This window comes from Eumetopias jubatus, unplaced genomic scaffold (assembly GCF_037043125.1).
Source record: "Eumetopias jubatus isolate StellerSeaLion01/CBP00866 unplaced genomic scaffold, mEumJub1_p1.0 scaffold_1, whole genome shotgun sequence".
NCBI classification, from domain to species: Eukaryota; Metazoa; Chordata; class Mammalia; order Carnivora; family Otariidae; genus Eumetopias; species Eumetopias jubatus.
In genome coordinates, this window is record NW_028274807.1 from 212,299,295 (window position 1) to 212,321,377 (window position 22,083).

Sequence of the window (22,083 nt, forward strand, 5' to 3'; positions counted from 1 at the left end):
ACCCCGAAGAAGCAGGACTCACACCATCATAATGAAGGGATGGGACTCGGGCGTTACCACGGTGATGGGAATTTTTCCAAGCTGGTGGGCCTTTCGGAGGATTTCTGCTGCCCCATACCACAGTGCTACCACCCCCACAGGCCAGAACTTGGGCTGCCACCCCGAGGAGACCCGATGCTTGCTGTTGCGTAGGGTCTGACGTGCCTACACCTATAACACAACCTCGCACGGGACAGTGTGTGACGGCGGCAGCCTTTGGCTTTACTGACTATAGCCTATGGTACTCGAATACACAGCCTCCAGGAGTCCTTTGGGAACCATCCCTCCCCCACACAGGGTCTGAGATGGGTTCTTGGCTAGCACAGCACTCCTAGGTCCAGGCAAGACACATGATCCAGGCCAGGCTGGGCACCATCACCCACCCCCCCGGGGGTTCAGAGGTGGGCACACACCCAAGTCAGTCCAGTGAGGGTTTTACCAGAATTTCCCAGAGGGAGAAACTATCTAAAGTCCTTGGCATGTAGAAAACAAGAACCGTTAGTCCTTGCTCTGATGACCACTTTTTATTAGTGGTATCATTGTTGCTACTGTGGCTGGTTACACACCCCTGGCATATCCAATTCTTCAGAATGACCTCGGTGATGGCAGTCCCAGGTCCTGGCACAGAGCTTCAAAGGCCTTTGGAATTCCCCGAGAGGTAGGAGCATCTTTGCTATGCTAGTGAGGAGACAGTGTGGTGGTCCCTATGTAGCTTCGGGATGGGGGCTGGTCCCCAAGAGGACCAAAGATGGGATTAGATTTGTGGGTCCACTGAAGATGGAGTTCAAGCACATGCTCAAGGAGTCAATTGATCACAGCTATGTAACGAGAGCCCAGGGAAAATTCTGGACACCGGCTCAGTGAAGTTTCCTGGACAGTGAATGCAAACATCTGCTGGGAGGGCCACGTCCCTGATTCCACGGGACAGAGCTGGGACACCCCGTGATAACATACACGTCCTTAATAATAAAGCTGTAGCTGTAAGTACAGGCAGTGTAAGTGCCTGACGGTGAGCTCTGATTGCCAAGGCATCCATTTCAAAAGACATCCCTCCGGTGAACGTATGGCCAACTGTATGACCCAGCTCCGAGAGATAAGGAATTCGGCTGCCCCGCCCCTAAAGCTCCCTCCTTCCGAAAGCCCTAGGTGGCCTAGATAGTTGACTGTCCGAGTGACCCCACTTCTCCCTCCCCACCCCAATTCCTCTTCTTATGCTTTAAATTCACCAGTGAAGGGGCACCTGGGGGGCTCAGTCGGTGAAGCATCTCCCTTCAGCTCAGGTCGTGGTCCCAGGGTCCTGGGATCGAGCCCCACATCGGGCTCCCTGCTCAGAGGGGGGGAGTCTGCTTCTGCCTCTGCCTCTGCCTCTCCCCCCACCCCGCTCCTGCTCTCTCTCAAATAAATAAATAAAATCTTTAAAAAAATAAATTCACCAGTAAAGAGTGAACCCACGAAACCCTGGACACCCCACCATCGGACCCTAACGAAGGCAGAGCCCCAGGTCCACACTGTCTCTCTCTCTCTCTCTTTGCCAGTGATCTCGCTGTGTGGCCCACGAGGGTGCCGTGTGCCCTCTTGTGAGGACTTGTGAGTCATCACCCTCATTCCTCAAAGTTCCCAAATAGTCTTTGCTGAAGTGCGTCCAGCGATCCTAAGAACCACAAGGGCCGGCCCAGCCATAAATAGGGGCCCTGACGGGGAAACGTCTGGACTGGCCACAGCTGACATGTGCCTCTCGGGTGAGCCCTGCCGGAGTCCCTAACCAAGGGCGCTACCATTAACAGGCTCGGGACTAATGGAACAGTATGGCTTTTTTTTTTTTAGTACTGTGACCTGTTCTAGCAAATTATTGAGCCTAAAATGGATACGTGAGAACCCCTACATGCATATCCAACCGATGAGAAGTATGGGTGGCCTGGGTACCCCAAAGCGTGGCTGGCACCTGGAGTGAGGGCAGCATGGTGGAGGACAGAGTCCGATGCTCACTCCAGGTGGCTAGGGTCAGAACTGCCCCACGGACACGGGTTGGTATCAGAACAGCTGGGGTGGAAATGGAATAGGGACCAAATGTTTGGGTTCTTTTGTTGATTCTGCAAATACTCCCAGAGCACCTATTATGTGACAGGTGATACTCTAAGCCAGGGGCCAGCCAACGACGGCCCGCGGGCCAGATCCAGCTGACCACCTGTCTCTGTAAATAACATTAGGCTGCAGCGCGGCCGCACCCGCTGGTTCACGTATCATCTATGGTGCTGTTCTTGTGCTATAGGGGCTGAGTTGCGTAGCTGCCAACAGAGGCCATATGGCCCGCAGAGCTGAAAATATTTACAATCTGGCCCTTTGCCATCGCCCGTTCTAAGCTGCAGGCACACATGAGTGAACGAAAGAGGCAATCTACTTTCCCCGTGGGAGATTACAAAGGCCCCAAGGTGTTTGCAGCCCATCCCACCAAGAAGTGCCCTGTAGGTCCCCATTCAGAGAATCTGGGCTTGGCCACGTGACTTGCTTTGGCCAATGGGACGGTAACAGATGTAATGCAAACACAGGCTTGAGAAGTACTTGCACATGGGGGCAGGTGCTTCCTGGCTACGGGGCTAAGTAACCACATGGAGAGAGGCCTCGGCTGCCCGTCCAAGACATGAGAGGCTACCCTATAGTATGCAGTCATGGCTGGCTCAGCCCAGGCTGGACAAACCACCCGTCAACCCATGAAATCATTATAAATCATAAATGAGTGTTGTTCCAAGTCACTAAGTGTTGGCTGGTTTGTTACCCAGAAAGAGCTCACCAATACACTTGTAAAACATATGGTCAGGTTGGGCAAAATTAACAAACTGACAAAATATCAACTGGAGGTAAATGCCATGAAAAAAGTGAAAACTGGGGGCGCCTGGGTGGCTCACTTGGTTAAGCGGCTGCCTTGAGCTCAGGTCATGATCCCAGGGTCCTGGGATCCAGCCCTGCGTCGGGCTCCCTGCTCAGCAGGGAGCCTGCTTCTCCTTCCCTCTGCCTGCCTCTCTGCCTACTTGTGCTCTCTATCTCTCTGTCAAATAAATAAATAAAATCTTAAAAAATAAAAAATGAAAACTGTGCGATGTGCCAAGGAGTGGCTGGATGCTAATTCAGCCAGGGCGGTCCAATAGGGAAGGGTTCTCAGAGGAAGTGACTTTTCAGCTGGGAGCTGGCTGACAAGAAGCCAGCCAGGCAAAGATCATTCTAGAGCGAAGGACAGGGATGCCCCATGCCCACGACACTCTTGACATTCACCCCAAATATCAAGCCCTCCTCGTCCCAGGAAAGAGCACCCCAGGACTCCCACCAGGAACCTCAAAGTGACCAAAGATAGTGAGGCTTTTTAATGAATCATGTGGGTTCCCAGACCTCTGTTCTGAAACTATCAGAAACCATTCCCATATAAACCACCAGAATGGAAGAAAACCTATCTGGTCCCATTTGATATTAAACCACATTAGAAAATGGCAGCACTATAGTCTTTCATCAAATAAAAGCTTCAGAAGGAAAGCTAGTATTTTTTTTAAACCAACAAAGTAAAATATTGCTCTGACAAGTTATAATTGGCATCCCTCACTTTGCCTTTCTTCCCTCAGTAAAGGTCCCAGACTTCACAGAACATGCTGCCAATTTCCCAGGGTTTGGGTCCTAGGGGCTGTTGCACCATCAGCAAGCACATCAAAGAAATCTCTCCATCTCAGGTCTCAGTTACAGTCAGGAAAAAAAAAAATACCTTTTATTTAAAGCCAGTGTCTTTTAAATAAACATTTCGCCAGAAGACGTTAATATCCATGCTTTATTTCAAATGTGGAAAAAAAAACAAAAAACAGAAATGAATCAAAAGGAATATGGTCATTTTCCCAACCTGAGTGATAAACTGGCCAGGAAAAAAAAAAAGAAAAAAAAAAAGCTCTGTCTGGCATGCAAAGGTGATTTATAGAAGCCTATTTTTGGTCAACAAAGCCACTTGATAGGTTTTATCAAAAACAAGTAAAACAAAACATGTTGTACTTGCAGGTTTCACAAACACTCAAAGAGAGGCTCATAAGACCTGAAATAAAAATTGTTTTCCTTCCCACCCACTCCACCCGGGGAAATAAAATTTCCCACCAGAACACGCTCGCTTGGCTAATTCTCAAGTCTGAAGAGGAAGATTTTTTACGTAAGCAGATCAGCTCAAGGCCCCTTGACGTGCGTCTGTTTCTGATTTGTTTTTTGTTGTTTTGTGGGGTTTTTTTTTTTTTCAAACCCTCAACACAAAAACCAGGAAACAGATTTTTTAAACTTGGTTACAGCCCTGAGACACCGAAATAGCTCATCTAAGAAGCTAACAACATGAACAAAAAGTCTGCGATGTGCGTAGGAAATCTGACTCACCACCAAAGAGAGAAAACCGTATTCCTCACCCGAACATTAGGGAACATTAGGTTTGATGGCCCTGTCCTTCAAAATGCAGCAAAGTCCTGAGAATAGTCTAGAATGGATTCTCTTCCTCCTTGTGCTCCTGGCTAATCTCAGCACGCTGTCTGGCTTCAGCAGGGAGAAAACATAAAAACCTCAGCTCTGCTCTGGGCTGTAACATTTGGGCAGCCGCATCCCTGGGGACAGTCCCGTCCCTGAGAAGGATGCTAGTGGAAACCAAGGACTCCTGTCTTTCTGCCTTCTGTTCACCAAGCTAAGCACAGAAAAACTAAAAAACGGTGCATACAACGGGAAAATATTTACTCTCTCGTCCTTTATGGAAAGTTTGTCGAGTCCAGCTCCAAAGGCCAGGACCAAAACAGGAGGCAACAACGGCATCCGAGAGACCGAGGAATATCACCACGCGGCAGCACCCCCTCACTCGTTGCCAGTTAACTCTAGTTTTTCACACAGTTTTAGCAGATGCCACCCCCCACCCACCACCACCACCACCACCACCATCAGCCCTGCATTGCTTCCCGTCTTTGCTGCACCACCACCTCCCCACCCCCCGAAGCCACACCCTGGACTCACTTGCTGGAATTCATCGTGTAGCCAGAGGGGCACTCAGGGATACACTTGCTATTGTGAATGGCATACTGGTGGCAGCCCTGTCTCCGGGAGTTCTTGCATCTGTTGTGCAGGTCCTGGCAGAAGCTGAAGTTCACGCAGCGCCAGTCTTGGAAGTGGTAGTACGGGGGCGGGCAGGTCTCCACGCACCTGCCATCCAGGTAGAAGTTGCGACAGGCCACGCACTTGGTGGGGTCGTCGGGCTCGGAGCAATTGCCTAAACACTGGCTGTGGCAGCAGAGACCCTCGGCGGTACAGCCGTGTGACTTGCAGATGGTGGGACAAACTGGGGAGAGAGAGAAAACAGCCGGTCAGCAGCTTCGCTGTCTGCACAGACTGCAAGCCTGGATGAGGGAGGGCAAAAGCCACACAAAATCATAACAGTAACGGTCTCCCTTCTTGACTATTAATTCATATCAGCAGAGAGGCTCTGACTTGCAGCATTTGCAAATCGCCCCAGTGTAAATACCCCCACCTCGGTCCATCTGAAGCTACCAACAAAATGCTGCTGAACATGGAGCAGATGAGAGAGACACACAGTAGCCCAGCCTTATAACAGCATCTCACTATATAGCTATAATAGTAGCGAATAACCTCAAAAGCGTAAGCAATTGAAAAATGTAGTGAGATAATAGGAAGTGGGGAGCTCTGAGTATTTATTACCTTTGTTTTTAACATGATTTGTGTTTTTTTTAAAGATTTTATTTATTTATTTGAGAGAGAGAGAGAAAGCATATGAGAGGGGGTAGGGTCAGAGGGAGAAGCAGACTCCCCGCCGAGCAGGGAGCCCGATGCGGGACTGGATCCAGGGACTCCAGGACCATGACCTGAGCCGAAGGCAGTCGCTTAACCAACTGAGCCACCCAGGCGCCCTAACGTGATTTGTTAATTGTAAGTCTGTCTCATGTACCTTTTCATAACAGCTTCTTTAATTAGCTAGTTCACAAATTTCCTGAAACCCTGACCGTCGGTTCTAGCAAGCTGCCTCTAGCACGCTTCTGCAATATTGGTATAAACAGATACATTACTATAGGGCCGTTTCCTCCGTGTTACAAATGGGGAAACCAAGGTACAAGAAGGTGAAGCAAGTTACCCAAAGGTCATTTATCACTTCAACCGACATCTGATTGCCCTGATCTAGATGTTGCAACCAAGGAACAAGGAACAAGGTGCAGGAACAACAAGGCGGCCACAGCCCCTCCTTCCGGAGCACGGGGTCCGACGGAGGAGGCAGGTGCTTACTTAAACTCCAGGCTTAGGATGCGCAATCGCATAAGCCAGAAGCATGGGGCTGGAGGGAAGGGGAAGGGGACACGTCTGTTGCAACCTGAAGGAGATAATGAACAGGAAGAAAAAAAGAAGGCCCTGCCGATGGGGAGGCCAGAGGCTTGCCTCTGATTTCATGGCCGGGGGAGTTTCTGGTCCCCTGTAACGGAACTTGTCCACCAAAGGCTGGACTCTGCGCCGGGTTCCTGCAGCAGCTTGTCACCCACCCCCTCTCTCCCCAGGTCTCACTACTCATCACTTCCTAATTACCCCCTTGATTTCAGTGCCTCGGCATCTGGCCTGGTCCTTAATGACCAGACCTCCCTGCCCAGGCTGTTGGCATATCTATCCGTGGACATATGGCTTCCCTGAGGCTGGACAGACCTCGACTGTGGCCTGGCCTGTTCTTGGAGTCGCTTTCTTCACTCAGTCACTCTGCATGGCTTGAAACACAGTCTGGAGGCTGGGGAGTGTTCCTGACCCCAAGCCCTCAGGCTCTTTGTTGCAGCCACTTTAAGGCCCCAGTGGACCCCAAAACCAGCCCCAGGAAACAGAAGGGGTCCCTGAAGCCACATTCACATAGGAGCAGCACTGTCTGATGTAACTTTCTGCGAGGACAGGAATGTTCTCGAGCTGCACTGTCGAACACGGTAGCCGCTCCTCCCCTGTGGCTCTTGTGTGTGGTTAGTGCAATTTTTTTTTTTATCGTGGCAAAATACACATAGCATAAAATTGACCATCTTAACCATTTTTAAGGGCACAGCGCAGTGGCACAAAGTATACTCACACTGTCACTAACCATTCCCACCATCCATCTCCAGAACTTTCTCATCTTCCCAGACTGAAACTCTGTCTCTCTTAAAACACCAACTCCCCGTGCCCCTGCCCATCCCCTGGCTCCTACCATCTACTCTCTGTCTCTGTGGATGGGACTCCTCTAGGGACCTCCAGGGAGGAGAATCATATACTACTTGTCTTTTTGTGACTGGCTTGTTTCACGGAGCATAAAGTCTTCAAGATTCATCCATGTTGTAGCAGGTGTCAGAATTTCTTTCCTTTTCAAGCCTGAATAGCATTCCACTGTGTGTACATACACCCTGTTTTATTTATTCATTCATCCATCAATTGGCATTTGGGTTGTTTCCACTGTGAATAATGCTGTTAAGATCATGGATACACAAGTATCTCTTCAAGACTCAGCTTTCAATTCTTCTGCGTATACACCCAGAAGCAGAATTGTTGAATCATATGGTAATTCTATTTTTAATTTTTTGAGGAACCACCATACTGTTTTCCACAGCGGCTGCGCCATTTTGCATTCTCGCCAAGAGTACACAAGGGTTCCGATTTCTCCTGAGGAAGTAAACTTTTCATTGTATTTCATTGTATTTCAGTTTTAATTTTACCAGCCACAGGCAGCTATTGGCTCTTGCACTGGACAGCAGAGGCCTTGAGAATGAAAATAAATTCCTTGCTAAGGCCTACAAGTCTCTTGTGGTCTAGCCTGCTGGCCTCTTGGAGTCCTTCTCCCGGCCCCAGATGGCAGCCATGTGGGTCTCCTTTCTGCTTCCCCCGCCCCCGCCTGCCCCCCCAACACACACTCCTACCTAAGGACCTTTACATCTGCTGTTCCACCTAGCTGAAGCACCCTCCCCCATTATCCTCCCACGACCCCACGACTGGCTCATTCTTGTTCTTCAGGTCCCAGCACTTCAGGAAGACCTTCCCTGACCTCCCCACTGGAAGTCACTCCCCTCCACCCCCACCCCCCCGCTTCTCAACCATGTCCTAACACACGATCTGATTACATTTTTCTTCTAGTATTTATCGCTCTCAAAAACTACACTAGGTGTTTGTTGACCGTCTGTCTAGAGGGAAGGCTGGAGGACAAGCTGTGTCTGCTGCGTTCACAGCACCAGCTCCTAGGATACACACTCCTAAGACGGGGCTTGCACCAACAGGCCTTTAGTAGGCACAGCTCCAATCAGACAGAGAGGCAAAAGGAATGACTTTGGAGCAGTTCCAAGTACCCAATTTTTAGCCACTGGCTCAAGAATGCATCCATGATCCACCCCCCAGTTGCAGGTGCTCCACAAATACCATGAAAATCTACAGGCAAATGCAAGATGTGGAGCATCTACGCATGGTGCATATTCTGACTTTTTACGCCATGGACCCAGAAAGAAGGAAGAAGCTGTAATAGGAGCAAGGTGGGTGATGGGAGAAGGTCCATGTAGGTTTTTTAGGGATTACATACCACCCATTCGCCCATTTGCTTCTCACTTAATTCTAACAAAGACTCCAGAGGGAGAGGGGTAAGTACGCATCTCCATTTCACAGAAGCAAGACCACAGGCCCTTCTGAGAAGCAGCAAGGCCAAAGCTAAGCTCTTGATCTTTTGGCTCTGAATCTGATATTCCTGGGTCTAAAGAAAGGGTCCACCCAGTCAAGGAAAAAGTGACCTGCATTCAGCTTTGGCAACAGGGCGCCCACCACCCCACAAGCACACCATAAAGATTTCCTTAAAGAAGCAACAGCCTCGGTTTTCTTGTCTGTAAAATGGGGAAAACAGTCCCTTAACTTCTCACAACTAGACAAGATGATGTGGATAAAACACTGGATTCTTTGGCGGGGGTTTTGTTTGTTCTGCTTTTTTATTAAGCAGCCTCCACGGCCAGCATGGAGCCCAACGTGGGGCTCGAACTCACGACCCTGAGATCAAGACCTGAGCTGAGATCAAGAGTCAGATGCTTAACGGACCGAGCCACCCAGGCGCCCCAGCGCTGGATTCTTTGATCAACATGTAGGTTTGATACAAGTTAGCTACCACGGGTCCTATTATTATGACCATCATCATTATTAATGATCTGTCTGCAGGGACCCAAGGGCTGGAGGCCCAATGGCAGGAAGCAATATTTAAGGCAGACCCACAAAGACCCCACCCTCTGGGAAGGCACATGTGAGAACAGGAAGGGCTCTATTTCCTGGGCTGGAGCTGTGTCTGAGGGTCAGCCCTTGAGTTCAAATGCAGCATTAGCAAAGACCCAACAAAAACTTCCCAAACACATAAGCCTTCCGGCCTAGACAATGCCAAGAAAAAATACTCAACACTTGCACACAAGGCCGGAAGCTGACAGCAGGAGTTTCCAATTTTATGCTGGAGCCCACCTGAGAATCATCTATCTCATTCCCCAGCACAGCAGCTGCCGAGCTTTTTCTGCAAAGGGCCACAAAGCACCCGTAGGGAAGGCGCGCGCGTGCACGCGCACACACGGGCATGCTTGTGCCCAATAAAACTTTAACAGAAGCAGGCAAGGGGCTGGATGGTTGGCCAGCCCCCGCTCGGGGAAATATACCTGGGATTGAGCTACTATTCCTACCAGGGTCTGGACTCCAGGGAGTCAGATGTCATCTCACAGATGGATATTCTGCAAATGATTTTTATCCACCAGAAGACACAACCTCCCAGAGATGAGAGCCTTGTGGCCGCGGAGACATTAAACAGCCCTGTATCTAACTTCGCAATCCTATTTCAGTGACGACAAACCCTTTGGCTTTGCCATCCTGCGGGTCCCCTCACCAAAGAGTTAAAAGAAATGTGTTGATGGGTGTTCTTTTGCTTTTTTTTTTCTTTTTACATAAAAGTTGTGTTTTTAACTTTTGAACACTATGCTTCGATGATGATAAGCCACCTCCGGGTGTCTCCCGTTCTGTTTCCAAGTACTTGATCTTATTTAATAGAAATGCCACTGGGCCAGCTGCTGCCCCCACCCCAGGCGGAATTATGAAAACCACAGGTTGTGCAAGATGAAAAACAACCAGATGGAGGACTTTCTTCTCCCCGTGCTCCTCCACCGGCCCCCTCACATAGACACCGACAAAGCCCCAGCCCCAGCCGCAGTCCCAGCAGCTCAGGCTCAGAGGGCCACCGCCCAGGCTGTTTCTGCCAAAAACAATGGCGGCCTCTTTGACAAAATGCCAAGCAGTCCAGGGGCTGCCCACTTTCCCAGGACAGGTGCACGCTATGTGTGTAGGAAACATCCACCCAGACCTTCCAGGGACAGCAAGCACCAGTCCTCCCTCCTCCAAACACACAAGTCCCCTGTCCATCCATCTCCCTCTCCCACATAAGCTGCCCTCCCACTCCTCCCTAAAGGTTCCCCATGCCCCTGGCCTCCAGTTACACTAGCTGAAGCCTTCAAAACTTGACCTCAAGTGGCTCTTCCATGATGCCCTGTTGAGAAGATTGATAACTGAACTCTAAATAAATCCATGGAGTGAGGAGGTAGCTGTGTCAATCCTCTGGTTGGACCCTCTGAAGTATGTGCAATGCTCCCCACCAAATGATGCCTACCCTAGAAGGAGATCTGCAGAAAATTCAACTTATTTAAGAAGAAGTGATTCAAAGCAAAGGAGGCAAGTGCAGTTTGACCCGATATTTCTCCTGCTAGGAATTATCCTGCAGAGGAGAGAGAATCTGTGTACACAGACATTTGGACAAGGGTCGTCTTCACCCTAGAGGACATTACCAGTTGGGTTTATAACAGCAAAAGACTGGAAACAACCTAAAGGTCCATAGCAGGAAACCACGTGAATAAGTTACTGTGGATCAAGGCGTGGAATAGTATGCAGCTGTAAAAAAGAAGGCAGCTCTATGAATCCTGATGTTGGAGTCACTTCCAAGGTAGCAATAAGTGAAACAAGCAAGATGCAGAGCAGTGTCTAAAGAACATAGCTCCTTTGTAGAGAAAGGAAAGAAACAAACATAGCAGGAATACAAAACAGGACAGCTAGTTTAGAAAACAGTTCGGTAGTTTCTTACAAAGTTAAACGTACTCTTCTTATCCTTACCACACAACCTAGGGGTTTACTCAGGTGAAATGGAAAACAAACAAATGGCCCATGTTCACACAAAGACCTGTATTCAAATGTTTATAGTGGCTACATTCGTCATCACCCCAAACCGGAAACAACCCAAATGTCCCTGGACTGGGGAACAGTTAAGTATTATACCTCCATACAACGAACACTACTGAGCAATCTACTAAGAATGATGTGCTAACACCCACAACAATGTGGATGAATTTCAAACACATTTTATCGAGTGCAAGAAGCCAGCCAGTCTTAACGCTATATGCTATATGATTCCATTTACATATCCTGGAAAAGCCACAGTAGGGGACAGTGGTCACATCAGTGGACTGGAACTGAAGAGGAGCTGAAAAAGGGTCCAGGGGAATCTGGTGTGGGGGTGATGGAACCATTCCATATCTTGACTGAGGTGGTGGTTATGTGAATGTATGTTATCAGTCAAAACTCACAGGACTTTACACCAAAAGAGGGCGGATTCTGCTGTATATAAATTATATCTTTAAGTGGGAACGGGGGTAGGGGGAGAGAAGAGGACAAATGAGACGTACGTCCCTATGCAAGGGACACAAGCAATGTGCCCCAAAACCGTGGGGTGGGGAATGAGCTTGGAGTTGGCAGGAGGTAGGACATCCTTACATATCAGCAAATTCGGTGGGGTTTTTTTGCTCTGTATGCGTACTACCCTTTTAAAACTGACATCTATTTGAAAATACATTTTTTAAAAGCCTCTGGTAGACAATTAATAAATACTATTGATCAACCATACAATTCTACCCCCCCAAATACCCCAGTACAACTATGTGAGAATAGCTGCCTGTCATCACTGGGAGCTTATACAAAGGTTCTCTTAAGACCATTTTTGCCTTATTACAAAACCAACAGTCAAAGTAGCTAAATAAGAAGTGTGGTCTTAGATCCAAAAGAGGGCCAGGAAAAAATAGTATTGATGAGGACAACACTGGCAAGAGGGATGAGATTTATACACGAGCTTGTGGATTAAAATACTGCATCAGTGTTAACTTTCTGATTCTGCTCATTGCACTGCAGCTGTGCAAGATAATTTTCTTGTCCTTAGAAAACCATTAAGAATTACGAGTAAAGGGCCCAGTACGCCTGCAACTGACTCTCAAAAGGCTCAGGAAAAAAAAACCAAATATATGTATATAACACATGTACATAAATGCTTTAGAGATAAAACAAATAGAGTAAGATGTAAACAACACTGAATCTGGATACAATTCTTGCAACTCTTCTGTAAACCTGAAAACTACATCAAAATAAAAAGGTTAAAATAAATCCAAAGGAAGGTTTAAAGGCTGCAAGAGTGGGAAAGACTAGCACAGCGCCGCGCTGTAAACGACATGCTTAGAAAAAGCCACCTTTTTTTCTCTTTGCCTTTTTTTTTAAGTTCAAATCGGTTTAGTGTTCCTTAAGCTGTATGGTAAAAAGCAAAACAAAGCCAAAGGAAAAAAGCCACTATGTTTCCATAGCACGACATATGTTAATAACATTTTGTTACATTTCTTTCCAAAGCCTGTAGTTCGGGAAAAACAAAACAAAACAAAACAAAAAAACTCAAGATTTATTATTCTCAAAATTACTGCTTTCCAGAAATTTCCAAACGGAACAGTTGCGTCATGGGCCTGCAGACACATTCCCCGCAGGGCCCCGTGGCTCTCCCCGAAAGTGTGAATTTTATAAACTCTGTAGAGTCATTTACTCGGTTTCCATTCACAGACCCTCTTCCCCACACCCGCCCGATAACGGGCGGCGGAGGTTCGAGCCCCCGAGCCCGGACCGCGGGCAGCACAGCCTCGGGGAAATTCCTCCCCTTGGTGATTTAACGGTGGGGTGGGGGCCAGGGGCGAACTTCTGACAGCTGGGTGGTCAACAGACGCCCTTTCCAGTCCGCGATCCACGAGAAGCGACGACCGCAAGGACGCGTGTCCTTGAAACAGGGAAGCTCCCCCTTTGCTTCCCTGACAATGCCGCCCCCACGCGCGCAAACCGATCGAGTTGCGTAGCTCTTAGGAGACATACGGCGCGCGCAGGCCAGGAAGGGGGCGGGTCCGGGGGAGGGGGCGCTCCCCGTTAAAGCAGCCTCAGGATTGGTCGGTGGTAGACATCTGCGTGTGTATAGTTCCTAACGGGCGGGCCGAGGGCGGGCGAGGCCCCGCCCCCTCGAGCCAGCAGCGTCCGCGCGCCGCACAAAGCCCGAGGCGCGGTCCGCTCCGTGGAATCCGGGCCGGGCAGTGGCGGTGGCCGCAGCGCCGCCCTCGCGCTCAGCCAATAGACAGGCGTGTTGCCGGAGCTCTGGCCCCGCCCCCAGGCGCGCGGGGCTCGGTCGGCCCGACTGGTGTTCGGGCGGTGACCACCGCCAGGCGGTCCGCGCTGGAGGAGGGGTGGGGGGGCGCCCCGGGAGGGCCTCCTGAGGATGCAGACCCTGCAGGACGGGCCTGCAAAGAATGGAACTTTGGGAAAAGTTAAAAGATGAAACCGAGTGTGCAGGCCACCCCAAGCAGCCACCGCGCGACTTGGGCCGCTCGCGAGCTGGGCGTGTGCCCGGGAGGAGATCGGGTCACCGCGTGGCAGCGCCTGGGATGGCCGAGGGGCGCCCCGGCCCCAGGCCTCACTCGCTAGAGGCCCAGAGAGGGGCAGCGGCTCTCCAGGGTCACACAGCAAAATCCCCCAAATTGGAGGCCAGGGGGGAGTGGCAAGGGAAGAATCCGCACAACGGGGACAGCGCTCTCTCGGACCCTACCCCCAGTATTTCCACCCATCACTCACCCAGAAAACCAAGGACCATACTCATAAATTACACTTTTAAGAAAATCTACAGGCTATTTTTGGGGTGCCCTCCAGCCAATGTTCCCTGCAGATTTGAAGACGTCAAACCTGTGTGCTCCGTGTGTATTTGCAATTCCAGTAAACTGAGGCAGCCAATGGGCATTATCTCTAACCAGCTCCCACCAAGAATACAGTTTAAAATGTGTATTCTGTTTGCAGAATACAACGTTCAACCCACATCGGTTAGTAACGTACTAATCCTATTACTCAAACAACCATTTCCTTCTGAGGCACAGAAGGGCTGCTTTGCTGATGCCAACTCAGCTAGCAAGCAGCAGGGCTAAAACTCGAACCCACGTCCCCCAAGGAGAACGGGGCTGGGTGTGGTATCATGGAGTTCTGTGGGTTTTATTCACCTGTTCCCCACCCTGGCCCACCGGGATCTGGCCCCTTCCAGGCACTGATAGGCAGAAATGAATGGAGACACTGTCTTTTCTCTCCCAATAAGCCCTGTGAAAGGGAGGACCTCGCCTGTCATACTGGGTCCCAGAGCAATGCACACAGTAGGTACACAATAAAGCTCATAGGAAAAAAAAGAAAAAGGTGGGGGATCAGGTGACTGGCTTTATCCCATGCGGGAGGGACAGTGCGTGCAAATGCATGAATCATCAGGGCTGCCTTTAGGCAACTATAAACAGTTCAGAGTTGGTGAAGGGCAAAGTACAGGGGTAGAGGCATGGGACAACAGGGCACACAGGGAAGTCAGGGAGCCGAGGGGCTTGGACTTTGCACCTCCGGAGGAACCAAAGAAGGGCTTCAACCAGAAAAGACACCATCAGATCCACGTGTGGGGCAATTTTCTAGCTCTCTGGTGGACGGCTGAGGAAGGCAAGGGCAGAAGGGACAGGAAAGAAGAAGCTGGCTTCTGAAACCACCGGGGAGGTGGAGCCTTCAGGACTTATCTCCCACATGGCTCCCAAGTTTCCACCTTGGATGGCTGGACACGATTCATAAGACAAATGACAGACAAGGAAGCAGGGTGCTCAGACTTCCCTGACCTGGGTTTACCGTGTGGAGTCCGGAACATCCGCTAAGTCACTCCTCAATCCCACCCCAGCCTGATCCTAAAAACCACTCTTGCAAGGTGCAAGGACCCCCGTTTGTTGTGGACATTTTAAAAGTTTTCTTCAATTTTGTATGTAATACGTACACGTGTTTGACAGTGACCCTAAGAGTCGCTTTTTAAAAGCTGCTTCCACCTACTCAGGTTTTTGGCTTCTTGAGCCAAGGTAAACTTTAAAGGCTATTTGGAATTTAACAATGACACAGCTTATGAGATTCAGGCATAGCCGCTCTTGGGGGCAAAATCACAGCCTAAATTTCTTCTGTAAGGTACTGATCAATCTAATAAAATAAGCACTTAAAACACTAAGTGAAGTTATTTCAATAATACTCCCAAAAGTGGGGCCCAAAAGTCATTACTTGTCTGCCTTCGGCTCAGGTCATGATCTCAGGGTCCTGGGATCGAGCCCTACATCGGGAAGCCTGCTTCTCCCTCTCCCACTCCCCCTGCTTGTGCTCCTGCTCTCGCTGTCTCTCTCTCTCTCTCTCTCTCTGTCAAATAAATAAAATCTTTAAAAAAAATAACATAATAGGGCGCCTGGGTGGCTCAGTTGGTTAAGCGACTGCCTTCAGCTCAGGTCATGATCCTGGAGTCCCGGGATCGAGTCCCGCATCGGGCTCCCTGCTCAGCAGGGAGTCTGCTTCTCCCTCTGACCCTCTTCCCTCTCGTGCTCTCTATCTCTCATTCTCTCTCTCTCAAATAAATAAATAAAATCTTTAAAAAAATAACAATAATAATAATACTCCCAAAAGTATTACCAGAGCTGTCTAAAATTTTTTACTGGGTTTTAAATTACATTTCTCTTTTCACTCTTAATTTTATGGTATTTGTCCTTCCCCCCTCTTTTTTTTTTCCTTAGTCACATTACTTCATAAATTCTTTGGAAAACAGCACTGCCCTATAAACTTTCTGCATTGATAGAAAAGTTCTGTATCTGTGCTGTCCAAATTCACTAGCCACCTGTAGCCACTGAGAGCTGAAAATCTGGCTAATGTGCCGGCAAAACAATTAATTTTCATATGGCCAGTGGCTACCTTATTAGGCACTGCAGCTCTGAAAGACCCAGCTCTTGAATTTGTCAGTTCTATTTGTTTTCTAAATCAGTTAGTCCCTGTGAATTTATTATTTCCTTCTTCCTGGGAAGATTTGTTCTAAGGTGATCGCTTACGGCCCTGCATTTGTCTCTGCATCCACTCCACTGCTTTCTAAAGAGTCTATCCTTACAGTACTGAGCTCCTCCCTAACCAAAGTTAAGAGTTGTGTTTTGTTTTTCATTATCACATGGTAGGAGTTTGTCTTGCATGCTTGTTCAGTTAAGTTCTTAAAAATTAATTTCCACTTAACGTTTACTTGCAGCAAGAGATTAGGGCCAGTGCAATGTCTGTTTTTTGGACTCTGCTGGGGCTCCTTTTTTTTTTTTTTTGAGATTTAACGGATGATTAATTTTTCTAAATATTCCAAGAGCACTTTAAGATGTTTATCATTTGTAGAGTATGAAGTTCAGTCTATATCTGTTACCACGATCTTATTAACCGTATTACCCAAACTCCTTATTGCCTCATTGAGGTTTTTTTTTTCCAAGAGAATATTAAATCGTTTATTGATTACACATGATAATGGATGATACACAAGCTTTAATCCCATCTATAATTTTATCTGATACCATAATTCAATTTAGATATATTGCATAGGATGTGCCAACAATCATATTAATAACCAAATAAACTCCAGGACTTTGCTTGGGTGACCCTTTTAATGGTGAACTCCAGGTCACAACACATTAACTGTCAGTTCAACTACACCAAGGTTTGTGGAGACAATGGCTTCTGTGCCCAAGCAGGTTGCAAATCAATTTCGAATGGAACCTGGCATCACCCTGAAGGAATTCTAACTTCACACTGTTGGGGTAGTATACCAAGATGGCTTCAGAGTAGACTAACTTTACACAGCACGTTTTAAAAAAGACACATTTATTCAGCGTCATGATCAGACTATTACATTTAGCAATCAACAGCATGGGTGCAAAAAAAAAAATCTACGTTAAAACCCTTTGTTGGAATGCTTTACACTTTGCACAGAACAGAAACTAAAATAACCTGTTATACAATTAGTCACAAATACAGTCCTCGAGTTTTTTGCCCATACACATGAGTGTTGTCTAAAACATGTCTTCTTTGTAGCAGCTAGGCCCTGCCACCCCTGTGCTTGGCTGAGTTCACAAATCTGTTGTAACCTGTAGCTTCCCTGTCACTTCTCTGGCTCTCCTCTCCTGCTAAGCTTTGTTTCCTGGCAGTAATTAAAACCTTCTGCCACTGCCGTAGCTACTGCTGCTGCTGGAACCACCACAGCCACCTTGGTTTCGTGGTTTGGCAAAGTATTGGCCTCCACCACCATAGGGGCCAGAGCTTCTGCCTCCAAAATTTCCTCCTTTCATGGGTCCAAAATTTGAGGGTTGATTGTTGTAACTGCCAAAATCATTATAGCTTCCGCCACCTCCAAAGTTGCTTCCACTACCACCACCATAGCCGCCTCCGTCTCCTCCGTTGTTATAGCTGTCATAGCTGCCACTCCCGCCGTAGCCACTGCCCTGGTTTCCATAACCCTGTCCACCACTTCCGTAGCCTCTGCTTCCTCCAGAGTAACCAGGGCCGCCTCCTCCATAACCACCACCACCTCGACTGCCACCAAAGCCACCTCGACCACTGAAGTTCCCTCCACGACCAAAGTTGTCATTCCCACCAAAACCACCTCCACGACCACCACCAAAGTTTCCAGAACCACTTCGACCTCTCTGGCTGGATGAAACACTAGCCTTCTCTTGCTTGGATAGGGCTTTCCTTACTTCACAGTTGTGGCCATTCACAGTATGGTATTTTTGAATGACAATCTTGTCTACAGAGTCATGGTCATCAAATGTTACAAAAGCAAAACCTCTCTTTTTGCCACTGCCTCGGTCAGTCATGATCTCGATCACTTCAATTTTCCCATACTGTTCAAAATAATCTCTTAGGTGATGTTCTTCAGTGTCTTCCTTAATGCCACCAACAAAAATCTTTTTCACAGTCAAGTGGGCACCAGGTCTTTGAGAATCTTCTCTTGAGACAGCCCTCTTTGGTTCCACAGCTCTTCCATCCACCTTGTGTGGCCTTGCGTTCATGGCTGCATCCACCTCCTCCACAGTGGCATACGTGACAAACCCAAAGCCTCTGGAGTTGGTGTTTGGATCTCTCATTACCACACAGTCCGTAAGCGTTCCCCATTGCTCAAAATGGCTCCTCAGACTCTCATCGGTTGTTTCAAAGCTCAAACCTCCGATGAAGAGCTTCCGCAGCTGTTCAGGCTCTTTGGGAGACTCTGACTTAGACATGACGTTGGTGGGAGGGGAGACTTTAACGATGCTTACTCTGCGGCGTCCATGGGCAGAAAACCTAATTGAGGTTTATCTACATGATCAAGACTGTGTTTGAGGATCCCCAAAGGTTTCTCAATTCTTCTTGTACTTCCTTCAATTTCCTCTCTGAAGTTTGATACTGTGCTAGTGGACCCTCATTAAGGATTTTCCCTTCACACAATGCAAAACCTCTCCTTTACTCCCTAAAAATGCCTTTTGCCTTGAGTTCTTTGCATATTTTTCTCTGTTGCTATTTACACACATGGTCAAGTGTTCTGTATCATTTTTGGAATTAGGTATAACCATTTTCTAGTGGTGGGGCTGGGGAGACAGAACTGCAGCCTCCATGGGAACAAGGAAGTAGAAATGGGGAATGTCAAAGTTTGAAATCTGTCACTGGAAGGTCTGAATTGCAAGGAGGGTTTCCCTGGGGACAATCTCAACCATAAAAAGGTCTGCTCGCTCACATGACTGATGGCTTTTCAATAACAAAGTACACGGTGGTCTTAAAAGTACACAGGTCAACAGAAGCCAGTCTCCTGGGAGCTGCTACACACATGAGCTAGCAGGGTTTAGACACAGTGACACGGAATGGAGAAAATCTCCTCAACTTCTCAAGGACAAAAGTAAACAGCAGAATGTACTGCATTTGTGCACAGACACACCATGAAGTAGGATCGAGTTTACTTTAAAAAAAGAAAAGACACCTATTTCAAATTCCATTGTGACCAAAGGGAGAAAACTTTTGGCTTATTTCCTTATTGAGTTGGTTCCTAAAGCCAGTCTTGGCTGCTTTAATTTCTGTCTAGAAAAGACCAGAAGCTCCGTCTGTCATCTACATGCCGAGAGCCCCATGGCTGTTCTTGGGATACTAAAGCGTGTACACCTCAGACCCTGCTATTCTATTATTTAAAAAAATGGAGTTCTCTGATTTGGGGGAAAACCCATTTCCTCTCCATGTTTATTTCAGCCAGAGAAAAGAACAAGTTTGCCCCTTTGCCACTGGATCCTCAGACCTCACTAACTCTTCATATCCACCTTGTAACCCTCCGTCTACCTGAGCAAACAGCTCATGCACCTGCCACTTCCCGGCTCCACCTCTGTTTACGCTGCCAAGTCCGGGCACACACTTAGGGAAAGTGCATGAAGGAAAACAGGGCTCTAGAAATGCTTTCCCATCAGGTCTGGACGCCAGGGATCATCTAAAAAAGATGAGTAATTTATCAACACCCAAACGAAGTCACCTTCTCTCGATGGGAGAGAAAGCTTATCGGGGCTCCTTTACCCGCACGCTATGACCACGGAGGAATTGCGCTTCCCTCCCCCTCAACAACGTCCATGCCCTCGCTCTCCGGCCCGTATTTATTCACGGGTGGATTGTTTTCTGCACCATGGAGATGCCCTGGAAACCCCTTCGACCTTTACAGATGGGCTGCCTGACTGAACTCTTAGTTTCTTAATTAAAAAGTTCCCTAAGTAGCAAAACACATCCCACTGCCCGTACCCCCCACCATCTTCCTTTCGGTCCCCTTGGTCCACAGATCTGAGCTCCTACTGAGCCACAGGCACCATCCGAGGCTCTGGACGCAAGCTGGTGAACAGACACAGTTCCACACATCTCTCGGGGAGACAGACAGAATGGCTCAGGAGCAAGGGAACATTTAGTTACATATCGAGAACATTTAGTTACCCATGGTGCTGATACTCCAGGCAGTTCACAGGGGCCTGTTAATTTCCTCAGATGGTTATTCTGTGAAAGCTCAAGTGTTTCCTTCTTGCATGCAACAGCCAGAGAGCTAAATGCCATCTTCTGGCTGAACCCTCTGCCTTGCCTTAGTCCCCACAGCTTCCCTGTCTTCACCATGCAGTCAAGCTGCTGTACAGAGTCACCCACGCATCCCAGTCCCTCGGCCGCCAGGACTGGAATGGGGGCCGTATAATGAACGGGCTGGGGGAAATTCTGTGTTGTCCAAATCTGCTCTCTGGAGGCTTCCTCGTCAGACCTGGGATCCACAGCTTCAAAGCACCCCAGCGTGCAACACGAAGAATTATGACTTCAGGCAGACCTGGGTTTTTGAGTGGATGCGTGCTACTTCCTGGTCACGTGACTCAGCTTTCCGTGCCTCAGTTTCCCCGTGCGTATACACGGGGATAGTAACAACAGCTTGGGCTAGCTTGAGGATCAGATGGGATGATGCATGAAACGTGCTCTGCACAGCATCCGCCCCTTGCAGAGCCCAAGAAAGGGGTTTCAGGGGCGTCCTTAGCAGCACCGGCAACAGTGTCAGGCATCTCATCTGTCAGCCTTGATTCCTCCACAAAATAGTGGACCTCCTACAACCCACTGGCAGGGAGGCACTGGATGGATTAAATGACCAAATCTAAAATATGCCCCCAAGAAACTTTCATTTCCCTCCCCCAACGTATTCTTGGAGAAAGTGTGTTCATCCGCACTTTTGTATGTTAGTTCTCAATCTGCTAAGTATGCGGCGGGGGGGGGGGGGGGGGGGGGGCGGTGAGGGGAGGCAGACTGACCCTGGACTGATGGCTGACCCTGGAAACCCAGCCTGTCACTGCACTCCATTCGGTTCCCTAAACACAAATATTTCCGTGCTCTGTGCTAGGCAGCCCGAGGCCAGGCAGCCACCTGAGGCAGAAAGCACTGGGGCTATCCATGCTCCCCAGGACCCCCACTGTCCAGCAGGTTCCTGCCAGACACTTCTACGTGTCCATTCGGATCCAAATCCAGTCTCCCCACGTTCCCGTGAACCCCACACTCACCTCTTCCCCCCAAGGAAACAGCCAACATTATTGTCCAGGGATCTCAATAAAACACACGGCATGCTCTTTCTATAGCCCAACAACGTCGTAAAATAACCACACCTCCCGATGGTACCTAAACGGCCTTTGAAACCGCTTGGAAGTTTCTAGAAGAGCTCACCCACAGTAGCAGAACACTGGAGACTGAAAGGGAAAACACAGAATGCCCAATTTTCCTCTCAGAAATCAAGATTTAATAGCCTCCTAAGGAAACCATAATTGGAGGGCTTTGGGACACATTCCACCCCGAGCCCTGTGATTATGGAATTCTGGGAAAGGTTGGGAATTTGGGCCTTGAGTGACTTTGGGCTCGAACTTGAAATGAGTAAGACCCAAAGCAAGAGGTACAACTGTGTCCCTTCACACACTCACAGAGACTGAAAGAAAGGTTGGGAAGAAGGAAATCCTCCTGCAGAGAAACAAACCTGCAGTCTCAATGGAGACAGAGCTCCACTTCGTTAGGTCTCCCTGGCCTGGCTGAGGTGGGGCGGGGGGCGGGGTGCACAGAAAGGATGACTTGCAAGGGGATTTATGGTGAAGACCTGCCCTTCACACCCCCAGGAAAACACCTCATATTTGGCTCACAGACCTCCACTTCTTGGAACTGCTCTCAGGCAATGAGAGTCACCCCTCTGAGATGTCACTGAACCCCCCGTGCAGCCACCAGCCAGACCTGCGTGCGGGCTTGGCCTTCCTGGGCACGCCCCTCGCCCTCACTCCCAGCTCACCTGGAGTTTCCCTC

General features: G+C 48.7%; 1 protein-coding gene and 1 pseudogene across 3 annotated transcripts in view; both read right to left on the reverse strand.

Moving 5' to 3' along the window:
• Positions 1 to 22,083, reverse strand: part of INSR (insulin receptor) — a 128,323-nt gene that overhangs the window by 44,421 nt on the left and 61,819 nt on the right. For all 3 annotated transcript variants that reach the window (XM_028093217.2, XM_028093216.2, XM_028093218.2), the window contains exon 3: positions 5,047 to 5,368. In XM_028093217.2, coding sequence (XP_027949018.1) covers positions 5,047 to 5,368 — 322 coding nt within the window. The remainder of the gene's footprint in view (positions 1 to 5,046; positions 5,369 to 22,083) is intronic.
• On the reverse strand, positions 16,865 to 18,663 carry LOC114200878 (heterogeneous nuclear ribonucleoprotein A1 pseudogene; annotated as a pseudogene).